We start from the raw sequence: 22,084 nt of genomic DNA, 5'->3' as shown, positions 1-22,084 counted from the left end.
ATAAAACACTTTTTTTTTTGCTAAACGATTTTCAAATTAAAAATCACACAAAACACTTTCAAATTAAAAAAAAAAACTTTAGTTGAAAAATACTTTCAAATTTTTCAACGTACTATATTATTTCACGTTTCTCCATTTTATGAAAGGCGGTTTGGAATTTAGGAAATGTTGGATATTGCACGCATGCAATATAACTGTTAACTTTCATCAGTTTCTGATATGCATGGACAATCTGATTTTCGGGTCAAATTCGAGTCGGATTTTGTCGGATTTGGGTCCTCCGAATCTTAGATATTTATATGTAATATGAACTCATCTGGTGTATTATCTATTTTAGAGATTTCACCTTAAAATGAATTGTTTCATGAAAAAACATACATCAGTTGATGATGGAAATGTTAAAAATAGGAGCAAGTTGTTCATTATCGAAGAATATGAATTTTCTCATCTATTTCATTTAAATCATAGAAAATGATGCATGTGTGATGATTGTAATTAAAATTTGTCGGTTTGGTTCGGTTAGAAAATAAATATATTTAATATATGTATGTTGTATTTAGATTTTAACAAACTCAATTTTTCTTATATTTAATAACAAATTTGCTCGGGTTTTCAAATAAAATTAAATAAATTGAGATTTTGTTTATTTATATTTACTTATATTTTATATGTATTTGTACCAATTAAAAATAAATTATTAGATTTAAATTTGGTTTATTTATTAATTTTTTTTTCTGACAAATTTAGAATGATAAGATCTCACAATTGGTTGTAACTTTACTATTTTGTAATTTTGTTGTAATTTTATGTTTTATATAATAAAATAGAAGTAAAAAAGAAGAACTCATTATTTGTTATACAGTAGAATCTCTATAAATTAATATTTGATATATTAAAAATCTTTATAAATTAATAAATTTCGCCGGTCTCAACTTGGGCCGGTTCAAAATTTGACACAAATCGATAAAATAATAAGATAATAATTTTTGTAAAAAATTCTATGTAAATATATAGTCCCATTAGAATTATAAATTAATAATTTATATGTATACATATTTTATATATGTAATAACCTATCATTATATTGTTTGTTTTTATATTCACAATGGAACTATCTTTTAACACTTAATACATTTTTGATGAAATTTAGTAATCAATACTATTAAATTAGAATCATGACCAATTGATATGGGTTGAGTCCAATCATTTTTAGGATAAAATTATATAATCATAATTATTTTTACTAATAAATTGATTTTGTAACTTCCACTTTAGTTCCTAATTTTTAGGATCAAGTTCTGTCAAATGTATAGTAATCGATGGTTATGGAGAAGTTACAAAAATAAAATCGATGGTTATGAATATGAAATATTATCCTTCTTTTTAGGTTATATCAAATAGCGATGGTAAATACTAAAATTAATGATTTAACATGTGTATCAATACATATGTTACTTTTTTTTTTTTTTTACATATGTTACTTTTGATCGCCTTTAGGTATATAATTATTCCTTTTGTTTGCTCGATTATTAAACTATAAATAATTAATCAATATGTTTTCTTATTATTATTTATTCATTTGATTCCTAAATATTTGCATTAATCAATGTGAGATTAATTATACTTCATGTCACTTTTAATTTTTAAAAATAAAACTGCACAATTATACTATTTTAAATTTTCATATGATTATATTCATATAAACATATAATATTTCACAAAATATATATTTATCAATTAACGTAAAAATATGTACAATTTTTTGTACAATTGTTTTTATCAAAATCAATAATATTAAAACAGAAACATGACATATTAATATATGTGTAGTTCAACTATTTTAATATTATTATTAAAACTTTTTATTAATCATTTAAGATAAATATTATACAAAGAAAAATAAAAATATAACTAAATATGCAAATATAAAAATTAAATTTCTAAAAAAATATAAAACAAAAAATATAAAAGGGCGGATCAGAATATAGTATTATATCTTAAACAACATTTAAGTTCTATGAAATATATATTATATACACCATATAATATAATAACATTAACATAAATGTAAAATTTCAAAAAAGACACAATTAATGTCTATATACTAAAATCATATTTTTATTTTAGAATAAATATATCTTAAAATAAGAAATCTATATAAGGAAATTTTTGTAAATTAATATCTATATAAATTAATAAAATTTCCAAGTCCCGGCATTATGAATTTATAGAGGTTCTACTGTAGTTTTATTATTGGAATCATATATGATTAGAATGATAAATATAAGTTAATTAGTTTTTAGTTATAATTTATGTACTCTTAATCTTAGATAATTTAGGCTTTTATATTCAACAATTATTAGCTATATAATTGATTTAAAATTTGTTTTGTCTTAAAAATTATTGAATTCCAAGATAGAAAATATTGTTTTATACACTTTTGACCTTATGATTTCGAAAAATTCTTTTTTTTGGTCAACGACGAAAAATTCTTTAAAACATGAAAATATGACTAATAAAGTGAGTAATGTACAAAATCATAGTTTGAGTCATTTTATTTCTTCGTGCCAGTATGAGAGTTATGATATCATGTGCATCTGAATATGCTGTATCTAAACTCATATTCACCAACTTTGTTAGTTGAAGTGAGAGAAGTTTGATCACCTCAAAACTTATAAATGTCCTTATTTTTTTTGTGCAACTATAAATGTCCTTATTTATAGTAAAAATAGACCATAAGCAACTTAATTTTTTACTGCAAATCAGTTTATTGCGTCTAAAGTAATCAGTTGAGTATTCTATTTGAGGTGTATGGTTACTCTGTTCCCACTTTTCTTTCAATCGTCAGTTCTGGTTTTGATTTGAACCACTTCGTTTCTCACATGCATGTTGTTATATAGAGTATAATGACCACCATCGCTGAGATTCTCTAAGATATAGTCTTCATGAACCATCTAGTTCCACGACTCAGGATCACAAGTGATTAAAATCAGTAAACCAAAACTAAGACCATTCTCCTTGCCAGATGCAAGAGAATCTCCCTAGTCAGTATCTATTCGTTTCTGTTCCTCCAAATTTTGTTGATCATTCCCTTGTATGTTGTATCTCTTGAGCCTCTCTTCTTTTCTTCTCAAGATAACTTGGCCACCCAAAGGTGACTCTCTCGGTCTCTGTCTTCTCTGCAGCTTCTCACCTCTGCCACCAAATGTAATCTCTCTGTCTCTGTTCCTGCGTATTCTTTACGCCTCTCAAAATCTAAATGTTACTGTTCCTGCAGATTTTCTAGAGTATTATCTACGATATTTTTTTGAATCAAAGGAAATATATTAATTCAAGAATTTAGAATCATACGGTGTTGGAATCAGTAAAAATGGCTTGTCTAAATGGGTTTCTAAATGGCTCAAGTTCAGAACACTTTCAAAATAGCACGCCATGTAATGCAACACTACATATTTTATAGCTTAGAGTCCTCGTAATATGTCTTCCAAGATATTAAAATTAAGTGACCATATTCCTTTCAAAGTAGACAAAATTATATAGTGGAAATAAGAACTATTGTTAATTTTATTATATTGCAACAGAACAACTGAAACATATAAAATTTTGGATTTGAAGCTTACCAGCTTTTTTCTTTACTTGCTGGTTTTAACTTAACCCTTGGAGTGGTAGTGTGAAGCTACTAACAAATATTATCACGTAGACTGAATTGAAAAACATTTCAAAAGTGCCTCTTTCTATAAGTTGAGTTATCACACCAGATGAGAGATAATTTCTTACCTTCTTCATACTTTTGATCATGTGAATCTTGATACAATGAGCTACGATAATTAAAAAAAAAATTCATGAGAGACGTTTCACTTTTGAAATCAAATCAAGAGTCATGAGCAAATTTATGTACGGATGAAGATAGGAAATCATGGATCTTTTTGTGAAGGATTTCCAAACCTTTGAACACATGCAATGAAATGTAATTGCATATGTAAAAGAAAAAAATTAGGTAAATAAATTCACAGCAGTTATCACGAATTGGAAGAAGGATGAAGTCACGAACTTGGGGAAAGAAAGTCGGCCGTGAAAGTCTAATGGAATATAAACATGGGTGATCTCTACACAGGAAGATAACTCATCTTTCAAAGCATTCTTGAGATTATACTCACTTTGCAAGCTCTGATATCCAGTAAGGCAAGTGCCAAACATACTGCAAAAATTTGCATATTATCAACATAAGCAAACACCTCTTACAGATAAAGAAGCTTTGGTATAAAACCCTCATACCTGGAGACGGTTGACTTTCCTTGGATTTCATGGCAATGGCTTTATTTTCTTGTGGATTTCATGCCATAGCATTATATAGGAGGAGAGCAAAAGGAGGTGAAACGAAACAATAAATAAAGGAATAAAGAGTATAGTGAAATGATACAGAGTGATATGTGGTAACTACAATTGGCAGGGATGCGAAGGGATATGTCATCTCGAATTGTTTTATTGTTCGAAGCCAAGCCTATAATGACCTGTTTTTCTGTGAAGACTAAAAACATGTGTGACATGGCAATTTGAAGGTATCTGATTGGAAGATTTTTTAATCTGATGTGGCATGTCTCTCTTTTGAGGATATCTTCCTTTTAGTATAGTATAGATGTCCTAAATATCATAATAATTATTATTATTTTAAAATAATAGTATATATATCAGTAACACAGGTTAATGTTTATTAATTATCTTAAATATCATATAAATATATATATTTCAAAATATATTTTAAAATAATAATATTAATTAAACTAATGAATTATCCTAAAATCGAGGAAGATATGAAAAATAACAAAATTAACCAAAATCATGGAGAAGATAACAAGTAAGCAAATTCACTTTTTCTAAAATCATGGAAAATATGAAAAGTAAAAAAATTAACTAAAATCATGGAGGATGTGACAAATAAGAAAAATCAATTCTCAAATAATAGTATATATATACACAACTAAACACTTATATGCCAAATTTTAATTTCAAAATAAATATTTAAGATCCCAAAATTTAACCCTACAATTTTTAACAACACTTGAGCATATGTTACCAAATTTTGAACCAATGTATACTCATGACTTACCATCTATATTCACTCATCTATGTGAAAAATAATTATTTCAATTAAATTTAAATGATCATGATAAATTGATTATATTTACATGATTTCAATTTATTTTTCATCAAAAAATTTTCAAAATTTTATAAATTAATTTTAATATTAAATACATAAGTAAATGTCTCGAGAAATCTCCGTGTAGAATAAAATTTCTCTGGATTTATAATCGTAATTATACTAGCTTTTTAGATTTTATACTTTTGCAAATGATTGAATTTAGACTATCGATTTGCATTTAAATTCAAGTTTTGGTCATTTTTGACAATGATAAATTATCAGTCCACATGTCATTTTTCAGTGGTGAACATGTTTTTAATGTTAAATTATATTGCGAAGAATTCCATTAAAAATAATAGAATTGTTATAAACCATTGGATGGACGGACATAACTGAACCGTACCGGACAGTACCGGACGGACGTACCGGACAGACAATACCGAACCGGACCAGACGCATGAGGAAGAAAGGAAGACTTAGACTTTACCATATTAATGCTTTGTATTAGGATAATACTATTTCCATTTATCTATTCCTTGTAACATGTATATATATAGTTGCCTATTGGCACATCAATAATAAGAAGAAATACAAGTTTTACAACACGTTATCAGCACGAGAGCTCTGAGAAAACTCTGAGTGAATTTCGAAACCTTTTTTCCCAGCAACCACCATAAACCCTAGAAATCAGACGAAACTTCAAAACACCGTATCTCCTCAACCCGACGGATCCAGACGACGAGCCACCTATCAAATTCAAGATCTCGACGAGACGAATCCAACGCCGTCAACCTCATCGCAATCCGATACCGGACGCGTTCTCACGAGCTATTACAAGAAGCGCCGTCAACTTGATTCAAAACCCTAATTCGGACGCAACTTCAAATCGACGTATCTCTCAAACTATAAGGATTTAGCCGACGTTCCATATATCAAATTGAAGCTCTCGACGAGAAGAATCCCGCGCCGCAAACCTCGTCTCAATCCGACTTCAGACGCGTTCTCCACCTCCGTTTCAATCCGCGTTGACAATTTCCTTTTTACTAAAGGAAACCCTAGCTGTCTTTCCATTCTCATCCGACCAGCACATATACCTGACCATCCGACGAATTGATCAGCACCCGATAAGCCACCAGACGATCCGACAGTTCATCCAACAGCCGGTAGAGGTTCCGGACGATCCGATCAGCCCGTTCCTTGCTCGCGATAGACGTTCAAGCCGTTCGCGGTTTTCTCTCCTCTCTCTAGGTGGTCCAGTTTCAGATTCTCTCCAATCTAAAGGTAAATAAAATCTGAAACACCCTTTGGATCGGAACCATATCAAAACAAATTTGGTTGTTTGTTAAAGGATTGAACATTAAAATTTGATGAACCTAAAAACCTAGGACAATTGAATCCTTAAATAAATTTGAGGAATTATGATTTGGTTTAGTTCTCCCGTTAAGTTGCTAGATCAAACGGTCATTAGGTTGTTAGAAGCACAAATATTCCTTATTCAATAAGAGATTGATTAAATCAATTAAAACCAAAACACTAAGTGTTCTTGGATCTCGAAAACCTTATGATCTGAATGATCAATCGGAGCCAATAGAAATCGATCACCCCTTAAACCCATCTTGGTCGATTTCATAAACTATAAATTCTATAAACTGAAATCTGAATTATTGATTTGTTGAAATTTCCTTTCTGCTAAAATGGAAAATTTCATTTTCTGAAAAAATAGAAAGTTTTCTTTTCTGAAAAAAATAGAAAGTTTCATTTTCTGAAAAAAAAAATAGAAAGTTTCCTTTTATAAAAAAATTTCCTTTTCTGAAAAGTTTTCAGCTTATGTTAAATTGCATATTCTATACTGAATTTGAAATAGGAATATTGCTAGAATGCTCACCATTGATCATTGATTGCTTAAAGGGATATTTCATGTTGATTGATTAATACTTGTTAGAAATTTTTGTTTTGGTTGGTGTGAACCATTGATATATTGAGTGATAAAATTTCTAAAATTATTTTCATGTTTGATTGATTATTTGAATGCATGAATTCTAAGAATTGATTGATTGATTGATTGATATGATTCAGATGTCAACCTTGGATTATGATACCCTAGAAATTTCTGGAGAAAATTATCTAGGATGGACAATGAATATCTCATATATACTATGGACAAAGGGTCTTGGGAAATGTATCATCAAGGATGATCATGGAACAAAGAACGAAATGGCATTAACAGTAATGAGCCATCATCTCATTGAGGAACTGAGAAATCAGTACCGAGATATAGAGAGCCCCCGATGCCTCTGGACATAATTAATATCCAGATACACTAAGGTGTTATTACCAAAGATAAGGCATGAGTGGATGGGCCTCAGATTCCGGGACTATGGGTCCGTGGAAGAATATAATTATACCATGTCCGAAATAGCTCATAACCTGATATTATGTGGTGAAAAGTTAACAAATGAGGAATTACTTGAAAAGACATTCTCTACAGCAGATCCAAGAGATCTATTTTTACATCATAGAGAGAAATGTTTCACCACATACAATGATCTGTTTTCATACTTATTACAAAGAGAGTGGATGAATCAAATAAAGAATGAGATGAGTGGTTATGAAGCAGATTGTGATGAAAGAGATAATAAATCCGAGGAAGCCACATCCAAAGTGACAGTTGGAGTGGCCGGCTTGACCATAGGCTAAAAGGCCATTTGACATCCTGAAATTTTGCTTTGTTTGTTTGTTTTACTTTAAATCTTATTATGTTATATGATTTGGTGTTTTTTATGAAAACCTTTATTGGAATTTTATTTATTGAATAATTTTTATTTATCTTAGAATTACAAAGTATAAAAATATCCACGAAAAATAAAAATAAAATTCTCCCAATAAATCTTGTTCTAGAAGGATAGTTAGACCACAGCCAAGGCATTGCCTGAAGGGCATTATATACACCCAATTTCGTGCCCATTGAGTACTAACAAGAAATGGTTTCCATATAGAAACAATGGGCAAAAGAGAACAAAAGGTTCCTACAGATTTTGAAAGAAAAATCGCCTAAGGCCTTATAAGAAAGTGGTCAAGACTATACATATATACTCTACTGATTAATACTATGCTAAGATCAGTATGATGAGAGGCAAAAGAGCCATGGTAACCAGTTGGTTAACCATACAAAATTACACTTAATGGCATGACCGGACTAGCCATCCGGATCGATCCAAACTTGATGCAAATAATTGAAAGGCACAAAAGAGTTATCCCATAGAATCTCACGTTGTGAAACATGTACACAAGGGAAGCTCATTAGGCTTAACTGTCCCAAGTATCATGAAATGGCATAATGGTTTATAGCATGTTCATGAGGGGGAGAATACACACCCGTGTGGTACATGACCATACTATAAAAACATGAACATGATCCGTGGGACATGGTCTATGACCATGGTAAATTAATACAAAGACAAGCCACGTCCATCATGATAAACCATCCGGTCGAGACCGGGATGGATGGACATGACGTGGACGCGGTCAACAATGTTCATACGACCATACCACGGACGATGAAACCGACCGGGTCGAGAACAGAACCATGGACAATCATTTGGCCGATTTCCTATAATACAAAGGCCACAACCTAATGCTTGGGAACACACTGATATACATGTGTAAAGACAATATGCATCAGGCCATATAGTGAGCATAGATATTCCCATCTCAGATTGAATACGGGTCACGACCAGACATATGAAATCTTAAATAGATTTAACCACCACATTCATATGTGCTTTCTAAGATAGAAACTGAGATAAGAATTGGGAATATATGTTGGATAGGAGTATGACTTTCTCCCACGAATTTATATGAAACCTTGAGCCAAATATGGGTGATAAGATTAAATGGCCAGGTTCACGGATTGCATGAGTAATCCGACTGTCCAACATCAAAAGTGAGAAAGCTATAAGCTGGATAAAGAGTAAGAGATTGGTATTAACCATCATTGTCTTGGCAAGATCCTCGGACTAGAAATATAATCTAAGACGTCCAAAGAATGTGATCAAATAATGCAAAAGCTAGCAGAACTAGATGCCAGACACATTGACCCAAAAGGAAAGAAAAGAATGACTAAATATCATACCAGCTTATGCACCACGAAATTTGATGTCCTAAGAGACACAATCAAGTTGCTACAGAGTCTATACAAGATAGACCAAAGTGTTCCATAAGATAAAGGAACGTCGGATAGAAAGAAATGAAAAGGTGCACAGAATGATATAAATCCGAGTTCAAAAGGGAACCAGTCCGGACATGGAGATAAGGCTGGCCAGCTAACCATCTAAGGTACCAGACCATGTAGTTTGGGACGCCAAACTGCAAGGAAATAAAGGTCCTAGATAATGAAATCTCAAATCGATTTGGACATGTCTGGAACACAATGGAACCATATATAAGAGTGTTAACACCACTGATGTATTTACATATAAGAGAACTCATAAAAGAAAGTAGCACTTGAGTATAAGATATAATGCGAGGATCATAAACCCACGAGAGTACTCACAAAGAATAAAATGGACGTGGGGTTTAAACTAAAGAAAGATGGACGTATTGGCCATAAAACGCCATCAAGTGATAAAACCAGTGAATGGGTCATGTGAGGAAAGTAAACCGTGAGATAAGGACATGGTCACGTGGTCTAAGACGTGCATGTGCCTATTTACAGCATTTGAACATAGCTGATTACACAAGGTTACTCACAGAGACCGAAAAACAGTTTATAAGGAGATATACTCCTATGTGGTAGATGCTACTACTCAAATTTGAAATTGACAAAGGTCTGGTCATAAGTAAGAGATAAAAACGTAGTAAGCAAGCATATGGATCACTGGATCAAATATTATAAAGGTACCATAAAGATGAGAAAAGAAATTCTCAATGAACAGCATTGTTCCTAAGCTGTTCATGGACTGAATCATTAAGCAGCTGTATAAGTAAATGATCTGTCTAAGAACAATCCAATTCAGTCCATACATACTTATAAGAAGTACAAAATCCCTTGTGTTTGGAACCAGCCTAAAGAGAGGTTGATACAGTTTATTTCTAGATCTCAAAAGATCAGCTATCATGTAGTAGTCCATAGGCACGCCTAGCAAAGGTCCATACAAACTAAGGACATGGGACTGCATATACAGATATAGCCGTATGAGAGAAGTACCAATCACCATGTGATTGGTCATGGTCTATGACCCAATGGTCTACGACAAAGGCTTGATAGCAACACACCAACAACATCTTAGACATCCATCAAAGGTTGTGTGTGTGTATAAACAAGATTGATTCTTAAGACTATGTATATAAAGACTGCAATAACTCATAGCAGAGACCATAGTCGTGGGTATGTGTATGAGATCAGCACACCCTAAGTAAGATATAAGATGGTCACAGCAAAAGGCGAAGAGAACCATTATGGTTCACGCCAAAGACCATACCAAATCAAAGACTATGTCCGGCTTCTTTCCAGCCGAATCATCCATGAGAGATGACTAATTTTATTAACCCAAAACGTGGTATGACTTTTGAGGTATCAACTATCAGTATGGATAGTACATATGGCAAGAAAGATTGATTGCCAAGAATAAGGTCCGATGAGTGTACTTGGTTATAGAACCAAAGTCTAATGAGTATGTAAAACTCATTGTAGTAATGATCACTGATCAAGTCATGATCTAAGACACTCATGAGAAAATTATGGACGTGTATAGACAAGGTCTATGACACAATATGGATCGACCAGTTCAGTACATTTTCGATAGTACTTAAGAGAAATATCTCACTGTCCATAAACGACCAGGTCATACTATAGGACAATCCATAAACACTTATGGATGAGATCCGACCAAGTAAAGTGGTTAGTAGTCTAAGAGACATACGTTTTTGGTCAAGGACCATAATGGTCGACCATATTATAAGTTGGACGACATAAGGCACAGTACGTCCAAGTGTTCTTCTGCGAAATTCTAAGAGAAAGAAACACAGACACTCCAAGCTCACTGAATCAATATTTACAAGTCCTTACACAGACATCTTCAGTGATGCATTCATCAGGGGGAGTAGTGTGTGTTGTACTCTTTTTCCTTCACCAAGGTTTTGTCCCACTGGGTTTTCCTGGTAAGGTTTTAATGAGGCAACATGAAGCACACTATGAACTCTGAAACGGTTATGGCGTCCAAGGGGGAGTGTTATAAACCATTGGATGGACGGACATAACTGAACCGTACCGGACAGTACCGGACGGACGTACCGGACAGACAATACCGAACCGGACCAGACGCATGAGGAAGAAAGGAAGACTTAGACTTTACCATATTAATGCTTTGTATTAGGATAATACTATTTCCATTTATCTATTCCTTGTAACATGTATATATATAGTTGCCTATTGGCACATCAATAATAAGAAGAAATACAAGTTTTACAACAAGAATAACCATTTGTTGTCGATGAATACGTCAAAGAAGAGAAACTCCATTAAAACTACAGGTGATTATAGTCGTAGGTTCTTTACTATTTATTTTCACCTCTGTATCCACCAATTTATCTTCAGCTACTCCCTTATTTCCGTGATTCTAAAGATAGAGTACTTTCATAGTTCTATATAAGAAATCTTGAGTTTTAAAAGATTAAACAAAAAAAAAAAATACTTTTCTCATAAAATGTCAAGATTTCAAAATTTGTTATGTTTTACGATCCTTCTTGCAACCGTAACCTTCTTCAATGTAGCTTCAGCTCACGTAAAAATTAAACTTGCTTTACCACAGACCGGAGGTCCAATAAATGTGGGTGATGTCGAGCTTTATACTGTTAAGGTTGTGTCTACTTTCGTGGCCGACCTCGAAAAAGAATGCGCCAAGACAGAGAAGGTTAGGCACTTCTTCGAAAAGGTTAATGAATTTTCAAAGTGCGTATGCTCGGTCTCTAAAGTGAAGGATCATGAGTCTCACATGAAGGCTAAGGCAGGTAGCCTTTTCCAGGCCATATCAGCTCTAGGTTCTGATGAAAATGGATCTAAAGGAGGAAAGGTAAGTGATCAAATGCATTTGTTTTGTCCATAAAACCGAGAAATTTCTATACAATTTATTAGGGTTTATGCATAAATTTAAACCGACACGTTCTAGTCTAATACTGAAATATACAACTATTGGTTTACTTTTCACCCCAGACGAATCGAATTCGAAATAGAAAGAAAGTCTGCTCTTTTTGATATACATAACACAAAACATATAAACCCTAAAACAAAAGAGAAAACCTATAAATCAAATGACTTGTCCTAGAAGTTATGGCCTAACAAATGTTCTGGTTCCTTTGGTTTGCTTAGGTAAATAAGCTACAAAAGGAGAAAACTGAAGCCATGGAAACCGTCAAAATGTTGCAATCTATTGGTGAGAAGATTACCGGCGGGAAGAATAACGAAACAGAGATGAAGGAAACCTTAAAACTAACCACAAAACAACAAAAAGAAATAAAAGATGGGATCTTAGAATGGCTTAATGTAATTAATCGAATCGCAAAGAAAGCAGATGAAATTAGCATGAAATCTTCATCTATATCTGAAACAAAGAAAGAGAGCAAGGAAGAAAAATCTGTAGGACCACGAATATTGGCTGAAACAAAATCTTCCACCAAAAGTAATAAAAATTCTGACAAGGGGAGCGATAATAAGAAAAACAAAAAAGGAGAATCAAAGAAGAAGAAGAAGAATGGCGGTAAAGAAGGGCGTGATGGCTCTGCTAAATCTAAAAGAGGAAGTGATGATAATAAAAACAGCAAAAACAAAAGAAAAAGTAGTGATAATGCTAACAAGAATCAGCAGACCAAGTATGGTAAGGTAGAGAAAAAGAAAGGAGGTGTTGAGCAATCTCGTAATAAAACAGCAGAAAGAATTAGGGCTGAGGAGGCCGATGAGTTGGACTAGAAGAAAGGACTCTGCGGTCTCTCTATCTTTTTTCCAAAATTTTGTCGTTAAATAATACTGAAGATGGAAGACTTAGTTTAAAGATATATCATATATGTGTTTACTTTTTTTTCTTAAATTTCTTTTGTATATAATGACCATAGCAATATAAGCTGCTAGATGGTGACGAAGATAAGGTCATAGATCCGATCGACATGAGATCGTGATCTTTATTTTTTTGTAATTGATTTTTTCTTATCAATAAAGTATTTGTCATTCTCGTTACTTTATCATTGATGCAGTGAAACATAATTAGAATCACATTGCAGTCGTTTTACGGTTGTATACAATTGTTTTTGTAGAGTGGTGTGTGAAAATTAGAAAGATGATTCACGAGACCCAAGAGCAAACCCGTCTTCCTTTAAGGCTGGTGAAGCATGGCCACATAATATAAAAACAAATCTGTAAATGATCAAAAACTGAAAAACTAGGGTTTCACATTCATGGGTCCATAGTCTTCTACCTAGCATCGCCTCTGATTGTTTACTGTTTAGCTACGACTTTCGTACTCACCACGATGTATGTATGACTCATGTCGGCAGCGATGCAGTTGTTGGTGTGGAATGTTGATTAATTGATTTGTGATTGTGCTTACTAACTTGTATATTCATAAGAATTTATAGAATAAATATGCATGTAAATCAACTATATTTTTGTTTTATTTGTAAGCAATCAAGTTATTTGGTATAGATACGATCTTAAGCTTGGTCCTATATTTTGTCGGAATAGATTAGAATATCATGAAACACCACTCAACAATTTTCGTCTATTATGTTAATTTGGTGTTGTTCTCCATAAATTGCTATTGAATTAAAGAACTTTGAGAGGGTCCAAGGAGCCATTTGCATGATTGATGGCAAAACCATTTAGCCCACATGAAGTAATAATTAACCTGGCCAATCTCTCTGTCTTGATCCACATGCGTCCCCTACTTGCATTTATTCTCTAAATTAGCCATTTTCACTGAAACTGTTCTCGTTCATCGTACTAGATTTTGAGCCATACCGGTTCAACAATAAAGGAATCGAGACGTTTCAATCAAGCCATGAAATCCCACCGCTACTTCTCATATGTATTCATGCTAGCTCTCGCTTCCTACCTAGGTGACAACTTTCCTCCTACCATTATTGCTTTCGCTATCCATCCAGTTTTTTTGCTTAACCTCCTATGATCCGATGCTAGGCTATCATCTCTCTCTAGTATTTCGTTGGATTAATTTTTATTTCTTTAAATATGTTTAGGGTGGACTAAAATTTCTATTAGGAAATGCATCTCAAATCTTTTTTTTTGTCAACACTCTTTTTTATAAAAGAGGCCCCTTAAAGGCAAATTACAAGGGAATACATAACCCCAAATATTAAAACAGTACAGACTCGAAAACAATATAATCTAATTTAACATGAAGTCCATCTTTAGTCCATACATTCTTCTCGAGTCTCTACTATCAACTCAGCTAGGGCTGGGCAAAAAGACCGAACCCGAAGAACCGAACCGAATCCGATCCGAAAAAGTAGTACCAAATCCGAACCGAAATTGATAAAAAATTCGAATGGGTTCAAATTTTTAGTATTTAAAGAACCGAATCCGAACCCGATCCGAACCGAAATATTTCGGATACCCGAATGTATCCGAAATAGATTATTATACCTATATATATTAACTAATTTTAAATTTAATGTATATTAAAATGCATCCAAAAAATATATGATACTTTTAAATTGTCCAAAATATTTGAAATATATATAAATAGTCAAAAATACATGTTTGAATAGTTAAAGTATTCTACTCAAAACACCAATACTATTTAAAATATATATTGATTCTCATTCCAAATATTCAAATTAAACCAATTTATATGTTAAGTTTTGGTATTTTGACACATGTTATTCAAATTTATATGTAATATATTATTTTGTTTATAAATTTTGTGAAGTTTAAAATATATAATGAATTTCAAAATTTTAAAACTAATTTAAATGGGTTATCCGAATCCGAACCGAACCCGCAAAGATCCGAACCGAACCCGAACCAAAATTTAGAAATACCCGAATGGGGGTAAAATCTTTGACTCCGAAAACCCGAAACCCGAATGGATATCCGAACGCCCACCTCTAAACTCAGCTATCGACGCATCTCCAAAATAGAAAAGTGCTGACACGCGTCTTCATTAGATTTTGCACTTGACTTTATAAGGATTGAGAAGCTGCGTGTCTCTACGCGCCACCACGTTACCTGAAGATCCTTTCACAACGCCACCAGTGAAACACGATCATCAGATGCATTCTAGGGCTTGACTGATTTTTCCCTTATCCATCTTTCGCCTAAACCGTCTCTTAAGCCAGAACCTTAGTCATTCATCGGGAAATAGCTCAGGAAAAGACTTAGTTGATGACCTAATATAGGATCTTTACCGGACCATCTTGAAGATGCCAATTTATCTAAATCCCCATTAGAGACAGCCAAGGTCAATCTGACGTCACCGCTTCCTTTCAATGAAGGAGACTCCACTTCAGAGTCTATTAACGACTCCACAACTTAAATTAAGCAGAGATTGATTCCTTTTTAAAAAAGAAGCAAGTGCAAACCGAGAGAAAAGAGATGATTTCTACTTAAAAGAACCGGAATTAAAAATTATTTCTGTGAAAGTGGATTTTTAAAACTATTTACACAATCTTCATCGGAGAAAAAAAGAACATCCATGAAAGCTTTACTCCGATTCCGATTGAACAACACAACAAAAAGTCGCCTTCGCGAAAAAGAGATTCGCCAACGCGAAAAAAAAGTTCGCCTAACGAAAGTAGAGATCGACCACGCAGGTCGAGAATATATACAACAAAAAACAAAAGAGAAGATAGTAACCGGCGACGATAGCCACCGACCACCGGACGACAATTATTTTGTGGAAAAACTCTTTCTAGAGAGAGATCAGAGAAATTGAACAGAGAAGTTGGATAGCGTCTTATAAATGCATCTCAAATCTAAAGTGTCTTTTGGGCAACATTTGTAGTTTCTTTATTTAAATTTAAAGGCACTTTCTTTTAAAAACAAACGATAACCAAGTGGTGGTATCCTATTGATAATTTATTTGGATTTGGTGTATACTCGTATCGATTATGAATTCGTTTCTTTTTAGAGACTAAATTATCCTTACTTAAGCTAGTCTGAGTTGGGGTTTTCAAGTAGTTTACATGGTGGTCCATAACACTACAAAAAGAAATATTTTTCTTAGCGAATAAAAGACGCTATCTAATAATATGATAACGGTTTATGAAGTATATTAGATAGCATTTTTCCGCGCTGCTATTTTATTTTTTTGTATACAATTAAATATTTTTAGTAGCGTATAATTTTTGCTATTGCTACATTATTAAAAAATAAAAAATAATAAAAAATATTTATAAATTTTAAATTGAATTATTCATAAACTAAAACTGGTTTACATGTAAGAAAATAAACCAAAAGTAAACCAAGTTTAAACCTAAACTTGTTTGCTAACTAAACCTAATAACAAAACCACACCGCCGCCATCAACCACCATTTGCTGTGACGACCAAGCCCTCATATCTCTCTCTTCTTTCCTTCAACGCCGGAGACCGCAACGGAATCACCACGACTATTCCCACTCACTGTCGTCAAGCTTGTCTTCGGCTCACCACTGCTAAGCTCGTCACATACACAACCGTCAGATTTGTCTCTGGCTTGTCTATCCTCTCCGCCACACCTTTGTATCATTCTTCAAGCTTCTATTCTCTGACCATACTCCACCAACTATAGAAAGCAAGCTCTCCAACTAATCAAAAATTAAAACAATTTAATCAGTTATAAACCCTATAAATCGGTTTCAGATCTATATTGATTTCTACCTTATTCTCGAGGATGAATCAAAAGCAATGGAGAAGAAACATATTGAAGTGTGGATTGAAGATCTTCAAGACGCTTCTTGAGCAAAAGGTCTCTTACTCTTGGATTTCCAGATCTCGACCATGTTATCTTCTCTTCTCATTCGTCCTTCTTCAGACTCAACCGCCATATGAAGAAGAGTAAGACGAAGAAGAGATGGTGGTGGTGGTGGTGGTTTAGAGAATAAGAGCATCTCCAACCCAACTCTATTTTTACTCTAAAATAAAGTTTAGAGTAAAAAATGCTCCAATAGTATTCTATTTCTTACTCTATAATAGAGTGAAAAATAGGTTTACTCCAAATATAGAGTAAATTGTTTTTTGTTTGTTCATCACTCTATTTTCTACTCTAAAATAGAGTACCATTAGAGCAAATTCTATCTCTATTATAGAGTCACTCTATTTTAGAGTAAAAAATAGAATAAACCCTTGGAGATGCTCTAAGAAAGCGAGATGCAAAGAAACGGAAAAGAAGAAGAGAAAGAAGAACAAAATTGAAAGGAAAGAAGAAAATCTGAGACAGAGAAATAAATTAGAAAAAAAATTGATTAATTAACCGTGGCGGTTGGATGAACATAAATCAAAGGCTGAAAGTAAAGATCTTTGTCACCCCACATTGACCAATCAGAAAACAGAGTGGATCATAACTTTAAGATCCAAAAGAAGACCTTCGAGATGCAAAAGAAGATCGTGTGATTCGTAGAGAACCATTAGTACAAGTCCAAATTTTTTTACTAAATTTTAAATATTTGTTTATAAAATAACACATTAATTAATTCCGTAATTAGTAATTTAATATTATAATAAATCAATGTTGATTATTATTCTAAAACAAGAAAATAAAAAATTATATACTATTTTGAATAAATTTTATAATTATATTCTATATTATATAAAAATAGAAGTGATTTATGAATTAAATATGACAAAACTATATTAACTAGGTTAATTAAAAAAAATTAAAAATTAATTCATTTAAATAAATTATCACTCATCATTAAGATGAGTTAAAATTCCTAAACTACATGTTATTTTAAAACAAAATATAAATTTATTAACATAGGTTAAAATTTTATATCTACAATTATATGTTATCTTTTTATTTATTTTGAAACTCTCAACAACATATTGTTTAAAAATGTTTATATACAAAAATATAATGGTATATAATAACATTTAGTTCATATGCTATTTAAAAATGTTACTAGAAAACTATGAAATTTTAATAATTCATTTAAAATATTAATTACAAATCAAATTTTAATTATAAATTTATTTCTTTTATTTTAATTATAACAAAATCTGCTGAGAAAATTTTATAAAACATTACCAAAAGTTCAAATATAGAAAAATTACCAAAATTTCAAATATTTGTTTTATAAAATAATGTATTAATGTAGTAAAAAATTAAAATTCATGTAATCTTTCAAACTCAAAAATATTTGTATAATTTTCTAAAGTTTTTTTGAAAAATATATAATTTTGAAAATAAATATTCAGACTAAAAATAATAAAATTTTAAATTTTATAAAAGATAAAACTATAGATAATAAAGAATAACCTTTTTGGAATACATCACGAAAAACAAACTATATATGTTGTAAAAATTAAAATAATCTAATATTTTGAAATCTTAATTAAAAAAAGAAAAATTTATACCATAACATCCATAATATATTATATCAATAAAATTTACTAAAATAATATGATAGACGATACTATGTATAAAATTTAATAAACTAATAAGACAATATTATTTAAACAAAATAGTGTTTTTACTTATAAATCCCGAAAAATACTAAAATGATATATGTTAAAGTATATTTTACTTATTCTGAGTTATCACTGAGAGTTATCTTGAACACATTTGTTTCTATTCTATTTATTTTATGATTTTGTTTTGCTTGGATATGTTTGAGTAAACACATTTGTTAGATTTATGATTCAAATAGGTTTTGAAGGATTAGCCCCAAATATAAATACGCGAGCATGTGATATTCATCTCAGAAGATTCCTCTTAATGCTTGTATAGGAGTAGTTAACCTATACATGATAACAAAGATAAAATCATTGGATCTATCTTTTTGAGCTAGGAAATTGCTGGAAACAAGCGACATCTGATTTGGCAAACTCCTTAGCAAACTGTTATCAACCTCGTGCTTAAAGCTTACTAGTAGTGCATCGATCGATATTCCTATAGAGTCATCGATCGATAGACGCGAGGCAATGTCGATCGATACATGCGACAGCAAGTCGATTGACGCCTTTCTATGATTCACAACGAAGGTGTTTCATAGATTCTAGTAACAGATAATCATAACGACAGTTAGGTTATTGCACTGTTGGGTTCTTTAATATCATGCAATATATGCATTCATACTACTATAATCCCAATAACCTGAATAGTAATCCTAAGTCTAGCGCCTTAATCATACTTGTTAAACCCCCAAACAATCAATTGAGTAATTGTCCTGCTCAAACCAGTTTTAATTTACTTGTTATTTACTGTTTTGAAATCTCCAACCTAACTTAGTTACAATAAGATTTAGTGATTCCTAGCTCCCTGTGGATTCGATCCCTAAATACTACGACTTGACTTTTTTTTATGAGAGTAAGGTCGCTCTAGGGTAATTTGAGCACGTATCAATATACATGTTTTTAAGTCAGGTATGAATCAGTTCTTATTGGGTCAGGTCTATTCGGATCAATTCTTTTCGGGTCTGAGTCTATTCGAGTCTGTTCTTTTCGGGTCAGTTTTTTGAGTTGGTTCCGGATCGGGTTTTTGCTTCCCGGTTAAAATACTCAGACCTAATTAAATACTATCATTTTAATAAGCATAGTAAAATTTAAAATTATATAAAAATTCATCACAACTACAAAAATTATAAAGAGTATTCTTGTTATGCTCTTATTTTTGTATTTTTATTTTATTTTGGTTCTTTCTTACCATTTGATTCAACTATAGAACTAATATTGTCAATTTTTATATAAGTTATTATATCAACAAAATCTTCATTTAAATTTTCAAAATATAAAATACATAAATAGATATGCAGGAACAAAAAATATGTTTGATATTTCATTGATATTAAGTAATTATAAAATTATATGCAGTTAAATTATGAATTTTCAAATATGAAAGGATGCGCATAAATTGATTAAATTAATTTATACGAAAATATTTATTACTTTTTGAATAAATAATACATGATTTTTATTGATCATATATTTTAAAAGGATACAAAATATTAATATATAACAGTTTATAAGACAAATATTAGTTATTAAATTTATTACTTATTATCAAATGTTAAAATAAAATGTAATATTGTATATATGTTTTTCTATCAATGTAAATATTATTATTAGTGAAGTTAAAGAAAATAAATGATACAAAGTACACTGTTTATTAAAATACTTACATAAATATATTTGGTTTATATATTCTCTTCTATAAATATGATTATATAAAATGATATTTGTAGTGTTTTTGATGTAAAACAAGAGAGAATAAGGATGTAGGCAACAATGTCCTTAAACACACAACGATTAAACAGATTCCGGTTGACGACAATGAACTTTTATTGATTTCTAGAGGTTGAATACAATAAAGAACTGAGATCGAGAACTACAATTGAGATCGAACTAAAAAGGATCTAATGCGAGCTTGATGAGGTCAAAATATATTGTGAGCTCTCTCTCTAGGGTTTTTCACGTATCCATTTACTTTGTCTTGACTTTTTTTTATAAGGACTCGACTCCTCGATCTTTTCAGCTGCTCCCTCGATCTTTGGAACTTCTCCCTCCATAATCGATCTCATTAGGTGTGGATTATAATTCTCTTGTACAGTGAGCCTTCCTAAATTTATGATCTCTCCGGCTCATCTTTCTATTCGGCCTAAGATCCATGCTCGGTCTCTCTTTGGTTGAAAGCAACTTGTTTGCTGGTTTGGACCTTCTGCCCACTTTATTTGTGGTCGATTTTGGATCCAACATATAGTATAAAGACAAAAAACGCTATTCTCTACTACTATTAAAACCGTTTTTTTGTAGTGTTATAAAATTACTTTTGTTATTAGTTGAAAGGCATTTCAAATTTGGAAGGCAGTGTGGTATGCTTCCGGATGATCTACTCTGTAACAATAGTGTGTTCCTTTTAGAGCTGATCCGATTAACCGATAGGATTTATCCAAAAAAACAAAGGATTTTTTAGTGTCTGAGTTCGAAAAGATCTAATTGGCTATAATCGTGCATGTGCTCACCGGTTTGATGATCTAAAGTGAAGTGATTTTTCCACGATGAAAATATTTTATTGGCTAATGCTGAATATATAGCGGCTGGACATATCATTTGGTCATTAGGCGGTTGGGTGCATCATTTCGAAGTTATGATAAGAAATCTTACCACACAATGATAAGACTTGCAAACCAAAAGGAAATGATTAATGCAAAATTCAACTAACTCATTACCTTCGTTAGCATAATGATTTCGGGATCACACCATGCGACACTTTTTTTTTTTTTGACGAACTACCATGCGACACTTTTTACATTCGTAGTTTCATTTTCCTTTGACAGTCTAGAAAAATCTTTGTAGTAATTCCGCATATCGTTATGGGTTTCCTGTATTACGTGCTTTTCTTTAATCTACGCATACAATTAATTACTACAGTTCATTCCAGTTAAACACTGGTGTGTGTGTGTTAATGTCTCCGTGCCGTGTTAATTTCAGATCAAATGCATATAGCTTAAATAATAAATAATAAATAGTTGACGGAGATGAACTAACCACCATTAATTTTCATTTTATACTTGGCATGTAGTTTGCTCAAAGAAAAAAACTTGGCATGTAGTAATCTAAAACCTCTGATGAACTCTGCATCCTATAATCGACAAGAAGCTATACATTATTTGAAATTCGATCTTCATATCTAGATGTAGATGCCTTTAAACCATAATTAATAGACTATGGTGTTTCTACAAATATATTTTTTTTTAATTTATGTATATAACCCTAAAACTTGATCTATTAAAAATTAAAAGA

At 31.8% G+C, this 22,084-nt stretch overlaps 1 protein-coding gene and 1 long non-coding RNA gene across 2 annotated transcripts; one reads left to right on the top strand and one right to left on the bottom strand.

The window, feature by feature from the left end:
• Window positions 1-2,736: 2,736 nt before the first annotated feature.
• LOC108829915 (uncharacterized) lies at window positions 2,737-4,721 on the bottom strand. The gene is made up of 2 exons (XR_008944312.1): window positions 4,276-4,721; window positions 2,737-4,198 (listed from the first exon to the last, which is right to left on the bottom strand). It is a non-coding gene; the product is annotated as an uncharacterized LOC108829915 (long non-coding RNA).
• A 6,315-nt stretch (window positions 4,722-11,036) lies between these two features.
• Window positions 11,037-13,367, top strand: LOC108852720 (uncharacterized). Its single transcript, XM_018626213.2, has 2 exons — window positions 11,037-12,210; window positions 12,507-13,367. Exons 1-2 carry the CDS (start codon window positions 11,845-11,847, stop codon window positions 13,101-13,103), a joined length of 963 nt encoding a protein of 320 aa, XP_018481715.1. The 5' UTR covers window positions 11,037-11,844; the 3' UTR covers window positions 13,104-13,367.
• The last annotated feature ends 8,717 nt before the right edge of the window (window positions 13,368-22,084 follow it).

Source organism: Raphanus sativus, chromosome 4 (assembly GCF_000801105.2).
Source record: "Raphanus sativus cultivar WK10039 chromosome 4, ASM80110v3, whole genome shotgun sequence".
Lineage (NCBI taxonomy): Eukaryota > Viridiplantae > Streptophyta > Magnoliopsida > Brassicales > Brassicaceae > Raphanus > Raphanus sativus.
Note: the sequence above shows the minus strand (reverse complement) of the source record. Positions and strands in the feature narration are given on the sequence as shown.